Genomic DNA, 15,843 nt, shown 5'->3' with positions numbered 1-15,843 from the left:
AATGGGTCTAGATAATCGGTTTCATCCAAGACAGCTTGGAGCTGAAGAGCAACCGCCCTCTCGATTACCTTGCCCAAAAATGGCAGCAGAGAAACAGGCCTGTAGTTGTTCATATCCAGGGGGTCCAAGGAAGGTTTTTTCAGAAGCGGCTTAACAGCCGCTTCCTTCAAGGCTTTCTCTTGGTTCTACCAACATCACAGGCTTGCTTGGTGAGGACACGAGAGAAAGCCTTCTTGGTGGCTGCTCCTGCCCTCTGCAATGCCCTTCCATGGCAGGCTAGGCTGGCCAGAAAACAAAAACATTCCTATGCAGGCAGACTTTTTAAAATTATGCAAGCCTGGTTTTATTTAGGGGGGGGGGGGAAGTTTGAGTGTGTTTTAGATTTTTAGATTACTGTATGTTCTTAACTTTTCTATGTCTTAAATTTTAACTTTGTTATGCTTTAATGAGATTTTTTTTTCATTTTTTAAAAATTGTTTTAATGTGCTTTTATATTGTGAGTTGCCTTGGGCCCCTCTTTTTTGGGAGAGAAGCAGCATAAAAATAAAATAAAATAAATAAAAATACTCTTCTCAATCTAAGGGGTGGCAATGGTAAACCACCTCTGAAGAGATTTGCCAAGAAAAGCTCGTGATGGCGATGCCTTAGGGTTGCCATAAGCTGGAAATGACTTGAAGGCACACAGCAGCAGCAACAACAAAACAAAATACAAAAATAGTATTAAAAACTCAACGTAACATTAAAAAACACAAAGTTAAAGCAGTTTAAAAAACATTCAAAGCACAAAATTAGAGAGAAAGGCACAGCGTGCCCCATTAAATGCCTATCTGCCACATGAATTCATACCCAGAGTCCTGCCTAAATAAAAAGATCTTTGCTTGGTAGTGGAAAGAGATCAGAGAGGCAGCCACCGAAACTTGCCATGGCAAGGAATACCCCTGTCTGGGTGCACCCACCGAGAAGACCCTGTTTTGTGTCTTCACCAAGCATGTCTGTGACAGTAATAGGATTGAGAGAAAGCCCTCTCCTGAAGATCTATAACTAGCTCACTTGTTGTTCTTGCTGTGTGCCTTGACATCCTTTCTGACTTATGGTGATCCTAAGGTGGACCTGTTATGAGTTTTCTTGGAGAGATTTGTTCAGAGAGGGATTGCCTTTGCCTCTCTCTGAGGGTGAGAAGGTATGACTTGCCCAAGCTCACCCATGACCATGGCCAAATGGGGATTTGAACCCTGGTCTCTAGAGTCATAGTCCAACATTCAAACCACCACACCATGCTAGTTCTCATCCCCATAGCGTTGTATAAATACCCACATGTGGGCATGCGCCACAGGAGCACAATGCAATCTCCATGCAAAATAGCAACCTTGTGCAACAAGCGTCAGTGCTGGGATGCCATTGCCTACGATGGATAAATGCACTAGGAAAGCATAGGATGCACAGTCACAACACACACATGCACCTTGCAAAGACAAGGCACAGATGAACTTGCCGTTTATGTAACTCAGCTGTGCTGCTATCAGCAGAATACATCCATTGCACGCTGGTGAATTATCTAAGTGAATTCCATTGTTGGTGCCAACAGATATCTAGGTTTTGCACAGTAAAATGTGTGGTTGATTTGTGATTGACATTTTTACAATGTTAAAACAGAGTTGTTCAGTGTGTTTAAATCTTAACCCCCCAAAAATGCCTGCATATGTCTGTTCCAAGCATTACCTAGTAAACTTTCTTCAGAATGGAAGATCAGATACAATACAAACACAAATTTATTTTTCATATCCAAAAGCACAGTTCTATCTGGCCATGTGCAACAGGCTGGTGTGTGGTTGTTTTTACGGTGTCGAGGCCATATTCATTTCCCATTTCAAAAGCAGCTTGTGGTTTGCATTATATCTGACGCAGGCAATAAATTCACCCACAAAAGGGAAGGCAATTTATTAGCCAGAGCTGTGTTTCAAATTGCAACATTCCCTTGCCAATTTCACAATCCAGAAAGGCAAGTTTGTGGAGAAGAGTTGATTCTGGGGGCCCTATCTCCTGAAACCAGCATGGTAAAGCCCTTAAAGAAGAGGGAATTTCAACAAATGTTGCTTCTCACCTGTTGAAATTTCCACTTCTGCACAGTCATTAAAGATACTGGAGCCCTGTCCTGTTTCCCTCCTGGAAATCCTACAACTGACTCTCAGACCCTGTTTCCCTCGGGTCATCTCTTCAAAACCTTGTCCTGGTTCAAGTCGGAATGGAGAGATTCCTCTAATCTGCTTTTCTCCAACTCGGTACTATCCGGTTATATTGGACTACAGCTCCCACCATTCCCAATTTTTATTTTAAAAAAACCTAGCTGCCATGCAGGTCTTGCACAAAGCTATACTTGTGAAGCCATCTGACTTTAAGTCATGCTTTCAATCCACTTTGTATATCTATACAAGAAGAAATGTGTGCTTCTCTGTTTATCAGAGCTATAGAGCTAGGACTATGAAACCTACACTGCAGAAATCTGACATCTGTATTCAAGAGACCCATGTATGTACACTTGAGTATTACTTGTTTCCCCCCTACTCACTGTGAATGCCTCTCTGCTTGCAGCCTTCAGTACGATCTTCAGTCACAAGGTGGCAGACTTCCTTAACCAGTGCATAGGAATGTAGTGGATATTACTGGAAGTCACCACATTCCTATGCGCTGGTTAAGGAAGTCTGCCACCTAGTGACTGAAGATAGTACTGAAGGCTGCAAAGGGGAGTTGTCATATAAGAAACAGAGTTACAGGGCTACTCCTCCCACTGCTGTGGGTCAGCCCCATCCCTGCAGACATGGAATGGGAAGATCTTGCCTCCAAGAGGATGTAAGGATGCATTATGTTAAAGGCATGCATGCAGGTCTCATTGATGACCATGGCTTCTTTCATATAGGGTGGGCACAATGTGTAACTGTAGTAAATATTTGACTGGCACTAAAGAGTTATTGCAATTTGATTCTACTTCAAGTATCAAGGCTCCATCCTATGGTAGATGATGATGATCATAGAATCCTAGAGTTGGAAGAGACCCCAAGGGCTATCCAGTCCAACCCCCTGTCATGCAGGAACTCTCAGTCAAAGCATCCCTACAGATGGCCATCAAGCCTCTGCTTAAAGACCTCTAAGGAAGGACTCCGAGGGAAAGTGTTCCACTGTCAACACTCCTTACTCTCAGGAAGTTCCTCCTAATGTTGAGCTGGAATTTTTCCCCTGTAGCTTGCATCCATTGTTACGGGTCCTGTTCTCTGCAGCAGCAGAAAACAAGCTTTCTCCATCTTCAATATGACATGCCTTCAAATATTTAAACAGGACTATCATATCACCTCCTAACTGCTTCTTTTTCCAGGCTAAACATCCCCAGCTCCCTAAGTCTTTCTTCATAAGGCACGGTTTCCAGACCCTTCACCATTTTAGTAGTCTCCTTTGCACACACTCAACATCCTTTTTTAATTGTGGTGCCCAAAACTGGACACAGTATTATTCCAGGCAGCGCCTGACCAAAGCAGATGCTGATGCTGATTTACTTATATTCTGCCTTTCCCCTCAATATAATATATATTGCCCAACATTTATGCTCAAAAATTGACCCCAAAATTCCAGGTAGACTTATTTATGAGTCAGTATGGTAATGTGATCGTAGCGCTTTCACATTTTCCTATGCAGTGAAGAAAGAGTTTATTTTTGAGCCAAGCAGAAAGAGTCCTGGGGGATTGCTGCTAAAAACCCAGAGTCCCTCTTCCTCCAGGCTGCAGCTGTCTGGGGAGTGAAGGGTGAAACCAAAGTTGAAACGCTGAAGCAGAAAGCCTCAATGAGAGTCGCTCTTGCCATATACACACACTGAAGGAGCCTCCAAGTTTTACCTTTGACCTATCCACACATCATGGTAAAATCCATAATTTTGGCCCCAAAACTTGACCTCGACTTATACATGAGGACGACTTATAGTCGAGTATATAAGGTGGGTTATTTTGTGAGGTACTTGAGATCCTCAGCAATAGCAGTCTAGTCCACTCCCTTGGATTACAACACTAGAGCTCTCTGGCAGACAATTCTGGATACCTCAGAAACTACAAATCCCAGGGTTCCATGCAGTGGCGCCTTGACAGTTAAAGTGGTATCAAACTCTTACAATGGGACCCTAGGACTTGGGGAAAATGCTGGCAAACTGCCTCTAAGAAACCTCCAAAATAGTATTTGAGAGTTAGTAGAACTTGAAAAATTCTTGTCTCTCAAATGCTTTTAAAAGTAACATTTGGAAGTAATGAGAAACCACAATCTGTTACCCAAATACAGTGGGCGCTTGGGGTTTGGTTCCAGGACCTCCATGAATAACAAAAACTGTAATGTTCACGTCCCGTTAAATACAACGCTGTAATAAAATGTTGTCCCTTGTATAAAACCACAAAATCCAGATTTGCTTTTTGGAATGTGTACTTTTTAAAAATATTTTCAAACTGTGGATGCATGAATCCATGGATTAAAAAAAAATCCATGGATGCAGAGGGCTGACTGTACGCTGACTCAACTCTTACTTGTCGCATGCCTTTTCAGGCTAGACTTTTGGGTTGCATACTCACCCCCTACAAAAAGCGATTAGCCATATTGAATGATGTTATTTTTCATGCATTATTTCTAAGCTTCCACGCTTACCTCCGGAGATCATTGAGCCGCTTGGTCTCCTCTTCCAGGTAAGTGTGCAAATTCTGCAGGAGTTCCCTTTCTATCTCCCGGGCCTGGAGGATGCTCAGCATGGAGGTGTAGGTGTCTGCATGCGCCCATGGCAAGATGCTCAGGACCAAAGCCATCTCCGGCCACTGCATCTCTTCTGGAGAAAACTTTTCCTCCCTCTCTTTGTCCTTCTCTTCCTCCTCTTCCCAGGGCCAAGCCCTCCCAAAGACCAGGAGCCAAGGAATGGTTTTATTTGTCAGCCGGTAGAAGCTCACCCTTGGCTTCTCCTTTGGAATCTTGCCCACGGCTGGGAAAAACCAGCCGACCAAACCTTTCCCGGCAGAAAAGAGAAATGAGCTGAGATGGAAACCAGATGGGAAAGGGGCAGCCTGAGATAAAAAAGTAAGGGCAGGGAGACACCAGGCTGTTGCTGTATGTATTTCTTTCTCACTTGACATTGCTAAACTCTGGCAGACTTCTTTGCTCAGTACTTTGCAACTTTCCCCACCAGTGCAGAAAATGTGATTTCTAAAAGGTAGCGTGACACGCAGTGTGGTGTAGTTCAGGTGTTGGACTATGACTTTGGGAGGCCAGGGTTCAAATCCCCACTCAGCCATTGGGTGACCTTGGGCAAGTGACCATGCCCTTTGAGGGAAAACTTGGGGAGCTGTGTATGTTTAGCCAGGAGAAGAGAATATTAAAAGGTGACAAGTCAGCCCTGCTTAAATATTGGAAGGGATGTCACATTGATAATGGAGCAAGCTTGTTTTCTGCTGCTCCAGAGACAAGGACATGGAGCAATGGATGAAAGCTATAGGAGAAGAGATTCTTCCTAAACATTCGTAAGAACTTCCTGACAGTAAGAGCTGTTTGACAGCGGACGATGCTCCATCAGAGGGTGGTGGTGTCTCCTTATCTGGAGGCTTTTAAATGGAGCCTGGACGACCATCTGCCCAGATTGCTTTGATTCAATGTTCCTGCATGGCAGTGGGTTGGACTGGATAGCTCTTGTGGTATCTTCCAACTCTATGATTCCATGGTGAGGTACAGACAGGCAGCTCTGTGCCACCTGTCTTTCCTGCTTGTTGGTGCTGCAGCAGCCGCACCACACAGCACCAGCATGCTGCCAAAAATAAGCCACTTTAAGCAGCTTCTTTTTTGTGGTGCCATAAAGGGGAAATGGCACCGCCATGATGTCACTCTGGAAGTGACGTCCGGACACTGTGCGGCGTCGGTGTCAAGGGCGTCCCCCCCTCCCCCCATTTTGGACAGGAGGGGTCATGATGCTGCCATCCTCCCGTACTAGGCTCGGGTGCCTGCGGTTGCTGCATGCTCCCGACCCCTAGTATTGCCACGCCACTTCCCACCAGTATGTACCAGCCCAATATTTCTATGATTCTAAGTCACACTCTATCAGCCTCAGAGGAAGACCATACATAACTAAGGGGCTGTGCAAACCTGCAGCCACCTTCAGGTGTGCTGGATCAGGACCATGGCCCCAATCCAACCTTTCCAGGGCACATAAAGGAGCTGCAAAAAGCGGCTCCATTTTGTCCCCTAGAAGAGGCACAATAGCCACAGTGCTGTGGCTTGAAGGTGCTCCTTTGGCGCTGTGTCGTGCAGACGCATTGCCAGAAGAGTGCTGTGACGCCATGCACCATGTGTCACGTAGTGTCACGGCGCCAAAGGAGCACCTTCAAGCCACAGCACTGTGGCTATTGTGCCTCTTCTAGGGGACAAAATGGAGCCGCTTTTTGCAGCTCCTTTATGTGCCCTGGAAAGGTTGGATTGGGGCCATGGTCCCAATCATGTAGACACTACACCCCGACTCCACCCCTAGGCCAGCCCAAAGTGCTGGTCTGCACAGGGACTAAGTTAATAGAGGCTGGATGGCCATCTGTCGGGGATGCTTTGAGTGTGATTTCCTGCACGGCAGGGGGTTGGACTGGATGGCCCTTGCGGTCTCTTCCAACTCTATGATTCTATGATTCTACACCCCGACTCCACCCCCAGGTCAACTCAAAGTGCTGGTCTGCACAGGGACTAAGTAGGTAATCTAGAATCTTGGCCAGTGTTGCCATCCCTGTTTTCCAAACGCCCTAGTATTCCAACTGTGCCTCGTCCACACCAGAGTAACCTGACAGGAAGGGGAGAGACTTTCATCAGAGTCTTGTTGAGGACTATAGAAAAACAAAAACAACTGGAAAGCATGTATTCACAATGGAAGAATAAAAGGAAATAAAGTCCCACATGCTGTGTGATGATTAGAAAACTTTTATTTCTTAAAAATTTGGCCTTGTTATCAATTGACCTTCTTCAGGGGTTATTACCAGAAATTTCTGGTGTTTCAGTCTGCAGTCTCAATCTAAGTGGATCATCTGAGTATTAAAAGGAAGCATTAGGACTTCATTGGGCAATGTGGAATACTGGGCACCACAGTTTGAAAAGGATGTTGACAAGCTGGAGTGTGTCTAGAGGTCCAAAATGATGAAAGGTCTGAAAACCATCAAGCCCTATGAGGAGAGATTTAGGGAGGTGGGTATAGTTCATCCTGGAGAAGAGAAGGTTAAAGAGGTGACATGAAAGCCCTGTTTAAATATTTGAAGCAATGTCATACTGAAGAGGCAGCAAGCTTATTTTCTGTTGCTCCAGAGAACTGGACAAGGAGCAATGGATGTAAACTACAGGAAAAGAGATTCCACCTCAACATTAGGAAGAATGTCCTAACAGTAAGAGCGATTGGACAGTGGAAGACTCTGCCTTGGAAGTTGGTGGAGTCTCCTTCTTTGGCTTTTTAAGCAGAAGCTGCATGGCCATCTGTCATAGGGAGTGCTTAGATTGTGTATTCCTGCATGGCAGAATGGGGTTAGATTGGTTGCTCCTTCCAACTCTATGATTCTGTGATTCTAGATGTGTCCAGCTGGTGCTTGTGGGAAAAGAATTCCACTTGAATAACCATAGCAGATGTGCAAACATGCATCTAACGTTAATGTGGTAATGTGCATTGTGCATTGCTCAACAGTGTTTCTGTTCATTGGCCATTGTGTAATGAGGTGCCAGGTACGTGCATTAATTGTTTCTCATACATTGCACTACAGCGGTATTCAATATATGATTGCAGTCTGCTGGCAGATATTTCATACAATCACAAAGTTGGAAGGGGGATTTATGGGCATTAATTCAACCCCCTGCTCAGTTCAGGATCACCAGCTAAAGCATCTCCAGCTGGTTGCTATCCAGGCTCTTTTTGAAGAGAGCCAGAGAAGGAGACCCCACCAGCTCTCTAGGCAGTTGGTTCCATGGCAGAACCATTTTTTACTGTCAAGACATTTCTTGCAATGTTCAATCAAAACCTACCCTCCTTTAACTTCAAACCATGAGACCTGGTTCTACCCTCTGGGGATGCCAAAAACAGGCCTGCCTACTCTTCATTCTAAAGGCCTTGAGATACTGGTGCTTATCACACAATTAGAAGTGTAAACAGGATTTATCTTGTGAAAATCATGCATTTGTGGTTAAGATTTTCGCACGATGTCATGATTAAAGTACCAATATCCTGGGGATATCCCACAAAAATCATGCAATTGCAATAGTTTTTCACACAGCGGTGCAACTAAATTAAAGTAATTAAAGCACCATTAACCTGGGAATAACCAAGCAATAAATAGCAACAAATCATTGATGGGAAAATCCCATGAATGATCTGTTGCTCTTTATTGCCTGATTCTTCTCTGGTTATTCCCGGGATAATGACCACTGTGTGTGAAAATCTTAATCGCGATTTAATAGTAATTGTGTGATTTTTATGGTATAAACCCCATTTGAACTTCCAATTTTCCTCCGTGTGATAAACTCAATTGAAAGGGGTCTATCATGTTACCCCTCTGTCTTCTCTTCACTGAAGTGGAACATGTTCAGCTCCCTCAACCTTTCCTCCTAGGTTTTGTCCTCCATACCAATTATCATCCTTCTCTCAGCTTGCTCCAACTTGTCTATATCCTTCTTAAAATGAGGTACTCAGAACTGAATTTACACCATACTGGGAAGACGCAGGATCTTGGACTGAGGGAAATGGTTGAGGAGAGGAGTTTCTGGCAGAAAGCAAAAGCTCTAAAGTTGGATTGCTTAAAGTTTAGAGGGCTGTTTCCTCACTTGGCAAGTTGTCCCATACTTTGTGACTTTCCCAGCTGGAGACTGAAGGCAGCCTGGCAGGGTTCTGAGTGGGCCAAGGTCCAGAGAGCATTGGCACCAAAAAGAGCCAAGAAGAGGCTGAATGATGCTCATCCACAATTTACAGATGGAAATCGGCACACACTAGGAACACCGAGATTGCATGCAGCCAACTTCAGGATCTCTGGGTAGTCCCTGGCCCTGTTCCCCAATGCTATGGATTCTGCACTGTGCTGTTTGCATGTCCTCAGTGTTCCTGGGAGGTAAATACAAGAGGTTAGTGCTTGCAGATGAAGGAGGTTTTTTATTGATCAAGACGCCTTGAATTAATTTCTATGCAAATAAAACCCTTCAGCTTTGCAGACAAGGGCTCCTTGGGGTCCAAAGAGTCATGGCTGTGCTGCCATCTGCTGGAGAGTTCACAAGCAGAATCGATTTGGTGGGTCAGTCTGCTGGATATTGCACATTCGCTTCGGTCAAGGAAGAAATAGTGCATTTCAAGAGTATACAAAGATTCCCTCTCCCCAAACCCATGCCAGCCAGGCAGATGTTCAGATTTCCCCTCCACAGATGTTCAGCCCCCCCTGCATTTTCCCTTTGCCGACTCCAATTGTAACACTATTTTGGATGTTTGGACGATTATGAGAAATCTGTTTTTAACCCCAGGTCTAGTCTTCTTTCACCCTTAGTCAAACTTGGATATCAATTAAATATTGAGAAGGGATGTTTTGGGAAAGTAGCCAAAAGGGCACCTCCTGTGCAGGAAGCTAGCCATGCCATAGATCCGTGATGGCGGACCTATGGCACATGTGCCAAAGATGTCACACAATGCCATTTGCCCGACACCCGGTGGAGAGAAGGTGGCACAAATGAGTTTATCACACAAAGGAGATCAGGGGTTTATCCCATGAATAAACCAGGAAAATCATGTAATTACACCTCACGATTTCACACGATGTCGCACAAAACCCACCATTAAAGAGGTCACAAAGAAACATTAACACATATCTTTTCACTTTTGGAATTTCAGCCATAATGCATTTCCAATATTACTTTATTTGTGCAATTGCATGTGATAATCATTCGTGCGATTACTCGTCATTCGCACTTCATTTGCAGGATACTTTAAACATGCTTTAATCTGTCTTTAATGCCAAAATCAGCCCCAGTGTGAAAAACTCCGGAGTTAGGAAAGAAAAAAGATAGATACAAATGAGCTACTGAGAAGCCCAAGACTCTGTCTACTTATCTCTCTCCCTCTGAATTAGGCCCAGGTGCAAACGGTGCAAAAGCTGGTTGGTTATAAGAATAATTGCATTGACTGAGCGCAACTACTATTTTCACACTGAACTCAGTTTGCTGCAACTGAAGTAAGTGAGAAAAGGGAAAGTGGGAGGGAAGAGAGAAAAGCTGGACATTTTCAAGCAGCCCAGAAAGTGGGACAGCAGGGATTAACTGGGGGGCTGTCCTGATAAACTGGGTGGGATACAGACCGCCCCTTTGGGGGGCCTGCACCCACCCCTTTCCCAGACGGATCAGGGCCTCAGTGGCTACAGCGGCAGCTCCAGAGCCCAATCCACCGCTTTTCCAGGCCTCAGGGAAGCAGCAACGCGCCGTTCCCCCGGCCTGGAAGGGAGAAAGGGGCCACTCGGCCCTTTCTTTCTGTATTGCTGGCATGGCTGTTTAAAGGCCATCCAGCGATACGCGTGGCGGAAGGAGCTCCAAACCGGGGCTCCTTCGTGGCTGCTGAAAGGGTGCACAAGCAGCCTTCAGTGGCACCAAGACATAACGGCCACGCCATGCGTTTGGATGCAACAAAGCCATTACGTCAAAATGACGGCACCATGTGTACAGGGCACTGCCATTTTGACGCCCTGTTACGTGTTAGGGTGAGGCCGGTATGGACGCTGCGTCCTCGGCCAACCCCTAGCACGTGATGGGGCGGTGCAAAGGCCTGTTTAAATCGGGCCTGAGTTAGTTGGAAGATATATTGTTTTCAGAAACAAAGCTGGGAATGTCATGGGAATTTAAAAAATAAGATGTGATTTGAGAATACAGTGTATAGGGTGTGTCCACCCGGACAAACCCTATCCCACACGATGTTTGCAGGAATCCTGTGAGTGTTTACAGCGGCTCCAAGGCAGTTCCGGAGGACCAGACTGGGGACACCTGGGGGGAAGGTGGAGCGAGGGGCGTGTCGGTGGCAGCGACACGCTGAAACCAGCCGCTGTGATCCTCCTTCACACACCTCCCTCTCCTGCCGGACTTTGGGCCAGGGGCCACGATGCTGCCGGGCGGCTCTCTCTGGGGTGTCGGAGTGCGCATCTGCGTACCGCCCCAGGAGGACGCCCACGGACTGTTTGCGGACTCCACATTTTTGGCAGCGCTAGGATCAAGAGAGGCTGTGCGGATGTCAGCCTTAGAGCAGGGGATGCCTGAGTGGCTAACCTCTGCTCTTTCAATTGCTGGGGAAGGGGGGAGAGGTTATGGATCCGGGGGAGCTGGCTGGGCGGGAGGAGAGAGATAACATCGGTACGCAGAGCTCCCATTGAGGTAGTGTGGGCAAGGGGAGGTATTGCGGTGGGAGAAGGGACTTGCGTTACAAGGGAAGGCGAGATCGATCTATCTATCTATCTCCTTCCTGTCCCCTCCCAACCAAAGGGACCTGAGGTCACTCCAACCTGCCACAAACCCGTCGCTGCTCCTGTCAATGCCAGGTCGATCAACAACAGTCCCACATCCTCCATGATCTGATGGAGGACACTAACTGGACCTGGCTTGCATTACCGAGACTGGCTTGGGCCGAGGGGGATGCTGTGTGGGCACAGGCCCTTCTCTGGGTTCTCGGTGAAGGACCGCCCAGGTTAGGTGGGCGGGGTGGTGTGGCCTTGATACATAGGAACATTGTCTCTCACCAGGAACACATCCAACAGACTTCCTTTATCGAGTGTATTTACCTGACCCTAAAGGAGGGACAGTCTAGGGATTCTGTTGGTGTATCGGCCACCCCGTGCGCTAACGGACTCCCTTAACGAGCTGACACAGCTGGTCGCGGAGCGTGATGCTGGAGACCCAGGCTACTTGTCCTGGGCGACTTCAACATCTCCCTCAGGCCAGCTATGTTCCATCCGGTGCGGCTGGGAATTCATGGATACCATGGCGGCCATGGGCCTGTCCCAGCTGATTTCGGTCCAAGCATTTTGCGGGTATACACTCGATTTGGTCTTTTGTTCAGATGCGGATATCCTGGTTGGAAATAACAATATTTCCCCCCTGTCATGGACGGATCATTTCCTCGTGGAGGCAAAATCAAGGTCTCTACGCAGATTCCCCCCCCGGGTGGTGGCAGACCTATTAGAATGGTCCACCCTCGAAGGCTGATGGAACCCAAAAGGTTCCAGGAAGCCCTAGAGGGACATAGGTTGGAATGTGTGAGTGTTGTGAGCCTGGACTGGTATCTGGAATACCGGTCTCTCAAGGGCTATACACAGTATCGCTCCCAAGCGCCCTCTCAGGCCCGCCTCCAAACGCAAGCCCTGGTATACGGAAGATCTCCGGGCGGAGGGAAGGGGACCTGCGACGGCTGAGCACCGCTGGCGGAAACCTATGCTTAGCCGACAAGTCTCTAGACCACCTGTTGGAGGAATATGGAGAGGCGACACGAGCAGCTAAGAACTCGTTCTATGGGCTCGTGTCGCGTCCGCAGAGTCGCGTGCAGCGAGTTGTTCAGGGTGTTAGGGGTAACTCAGCTCCCTCCTGCCCTGAACCAGATCCTTGACCTTCTAAGGCCTGCTGCGACCAATTTAACAACTTCTTCGCGGATAAAACCTCTCGGATAAGCGAAGGTCTTAACGCCAGCATTAGAGCAGAACCTAGGGTAGAGCATCCAGAGCCTCCGTGGACTCTATTAAACTGGATCGTTTGAGTTGGTGAGTACCGATGATGTGGACAGATCCTTGGAAGTGTTCGGAAGACAACCTGCTCTCTCGATCCCTGTCCCTCATGGCTAGCGGCTCAGGGGGGACCGGCAGTAACTTCACTGTTACGCCAGATTATAATACATCTTTGAGGAAGGGCAATTTCCAACTGATCTGAAATTGGCCATTGTAAACCTCTATTAAAAAAGCCCCCCTCGACCCCCTGGTACATAGTATTATCGGCCAGTCTCGCTGCTGCCATTTCTGGGGAAGGTGATCGAGAGCGGTGTGCATCCAGCTCTCTCGATCTTGGACGAAACGGTTATCTGGACCCATTTCAAACTGGCTTTCGGGGGGTTACGGGGTTGAGACGGCCATGGTCGCCTTGGTCGTGATCTCCGTCTGGGCATCGACAGGGGAAGCATGTCCCTGCTGGTGCTCTTGGACATCTCAGCGGCTTTCGACCATAGACCATTGGTATCCTTCTGGAGCGCCTGGTAGATGTGGGAATCGGGGGCACTGCGCTCCCGTGGTTCCGGTCCTACCTCTCTGGGAGGTTCCAGATGGTGCAGCTGGGAGACGTGTGCTCTGATAAGAGGGCCCTTATAACTGGGGTCCCTCAAGGAGCCATTCTGTCTCCCATGCTATTTAACATTTACATGAAACCGCTGGGAGAGATCATCCGGAGACATGGGGCGCGGGTTATCAGTACGCTGATGACACCCAAATTGTTTCTCTATGTCTCCGACTGATGCAGTGACGCGAGTGGCGTTCTCCTTCGTGGGCCTGTCTGGAGTCAGTAATGGGCTGGATGAGGGAAACCGACTCAGTCTGAATCCAGAGAAAACGGAGGTACTTGTGATAGTTCCCCTGGCCCAGGAATGGGGGTGGTTCCACCTGTCCTGAACAGGATCACGCTTTTGTGAAGGACTCCGTGCGCAGTCTGGGAGTGCTTCTTGACTCGTCACTTCACCTTACATCTCAGGTGAATGCGACGGTCAAGAGCACTTGTTATCAGCTTCGGCTTATTCGCAGCTGCGCCCATACTGGCCCAGAGGGACCTTGAAACGGTGGTACACTCTCTGTAACCTCTAGATTGGACTTCTGCAATGCGCTCTACATGGGGCAACCCTTGTCCATACCCGGAAGCTACCGGCTGGTACAATACGGCAGCCAGGCTGGTCACTGGTACCTCCAGGGCCAGCCATTTACACCTGTGCTTAAAGACCTGCATTGGCTGCCTATCCGCTTCCGGGCTCAGTACAAGGTGTTGGTGATTACCTACAAAGCCCTACATGGCTTGGGCCCAGATACCTGAAGGACCGCTCTCCCCATACATTCGCCCCGCACCCTCAGAACTTCTGGGCAGCAATTCCGGGTTCCAGGGCCAGACTCACCTCCACAACGAGGAGGACGTATTCCATCATTGCCCCGGCCCTTTGGAACACGTGCCCACAGAGCTCCGCTCGGCTACCTCCCTAGCTCAGTTTAGAGGGATTTGAAACCTTCCTATTTCGAGCTGCATTCCCCGAATGAAGCTCCAAATGGCTTTCCTCCCTCTTTAGTCGGCAAGTGTTGGCTGATTGGGTTTTACTTGTTTTTAATATGTGTATACTGTTACACGGTCTGTGTTATTATTGTATTTGATTTTATTATGATGTTCACGCCCCTGATCGATGGAAGGGCGTATTAAATAATTTTTTTTTTATTTATTTTAGAAATACAGTGGGTCCTCGCTATCTGCTGGGATGTTTCAAGGTCCGCTGTGGATAACAAAATCCGTGTGCTCAAGTCCCATTAAATACAATGGCAAAGCAATGGTGTGCCTTATATAAATGGAAAATCAAGGCTTGCTACTTGGAATTTATATTTTTTTGGAATATTTCCAGCCATGGATGCTTGAATCCGTGGGGAAAATCAGTGGATAATGAGGGCCGACTGTAATGCTGTTTGACATCACTTTTAAGTGCTGTAATTTGGATTTGCCAGCCTTACAAAGCCTTAGCCATTTCTACTCAAGAGTGCTGGTGACCACAAATAGCGATAGGATTCTGCCGGATGGAGCCATGGCAGTTAAAGTGGTGTCAAACTGTGTTATCTCCCATAGTCTTGCAGGAAGACAAGTCTGCCAGAATCTACAATGATTTCAGTTGCACAGAAATATGTTCAAACGAAATGTGTGTTTACTTTGGGGCAAACCCCAATGAATCTAGCAGGATTATTGTTAAGAATAACTATGCCTGGGATCAGGCAGTGCAATGCTGACACTAACAGCTGATGCCTCATTCCAGACCTATCTGAGTCAGGATGAGAGATGCCAGTGCCAAACTCCACCTCTGTTCCCCAAGGGATAAAGTCCCCAAGGCTGGGATGAATGGGCATCATGTGTCAGGGATCAGTCCAGCCTCCGTCATGAAAAATTTAGGACCCTGGCTGCTTCTCTTGCTGGCCCTACTGGGATTAACTGGTAAGTATCCTCCAGCGTCGGTGGTAGGATGGTTTGAGGGTTGGACTAGGACAATGCTTCCCAAACTTTTGTCTTCCAGGTACTTTTGGACCTCAAGTCTCAGAGGCCCTAGTGGGCTTGGCTGACAACCAGGAATTCTGGGACCTGAAGTCCAAAACATCTGGAGGACCAAAGCTTAGGAACCACTGGGCTTTAGGTGACTGGGGTTTTAGCTCCTACTCAGCCATGGGAGACCTTGGCCAAGTCCCACTCTCTCAGCCTCTGAGGAAAGCAATGGCAAACCTTGACTGGAGAAATCTGGGCATGGACACTAAGACAGTGTTGTGTTGGGGTTTGGGTGCTTGACTAGTGCCTGGATGGTGTATTCCTACATGGCAGAATGGGGTTGAACTTAATGGTCCTTGAGGTCTCTTCCACATCTATGATTCTAGGACGCCAGGAGGCCAAGGTTTGAATCTTCTTTTGGCCATGAAAAACCAGTAGGTGAGCTTGGGCAAGTCAAACTCAGCCTCAGAGGAAGGCCATGGAAAACCATCACTGAAGATATTATTATTATTATTATTATTATTATTATTATTATTATTATTATTATTATTATTA

General features: G+C 47.3%; 1 protein-coding gene across 1 annotated transcript in view; it reads right to left on the bottom strand.

The window, feature by feature from the left end:
• Positions 1-4,983, bottom strand: part of P4HA3 (prolyl 4-hydroxylase subunit alpha 3) — a 47,756-nt gene extending 42,773 nt beyond the window's left edge. Inside the window, exon 1 of the mRNA XM_042456373.1 lies at positions 4,672-4,983. Coding sequence (XP_042312307.1) covers positions 4,672-4,841 — 170 coding nt within the window. The 5' untranslated portion in view covers positions 4,842-4,983. The remainder of the gene's footprint in view (positions 1-4,671) is intronic.
• Between the last annotated feature and the right edge of the window lie 10,860 nt (positions 4,984-15,843).

Source organism: Sceloporus undulatus, chromosome 3, assembly GCF_019175285.1.
Source record: "Sceloporus undulatus isolate JIND9_A2432 ecotype Alabama chromosome 3, SceUnd_v1.1, whole genome shotgun sequence".
Classification (NCBI taxonomy): Eukaryota; Metazoa; Chordata; class Lepidosauria; order Squamata; family Phrynosomatidae; genus Sceloporus; species Sceloporus undulatus.
The sequence above is the reverse complement of the archived record's forward strand: the minus strand, read 5'-3'. Positions and strand labels throughout refer to the sequence as shown.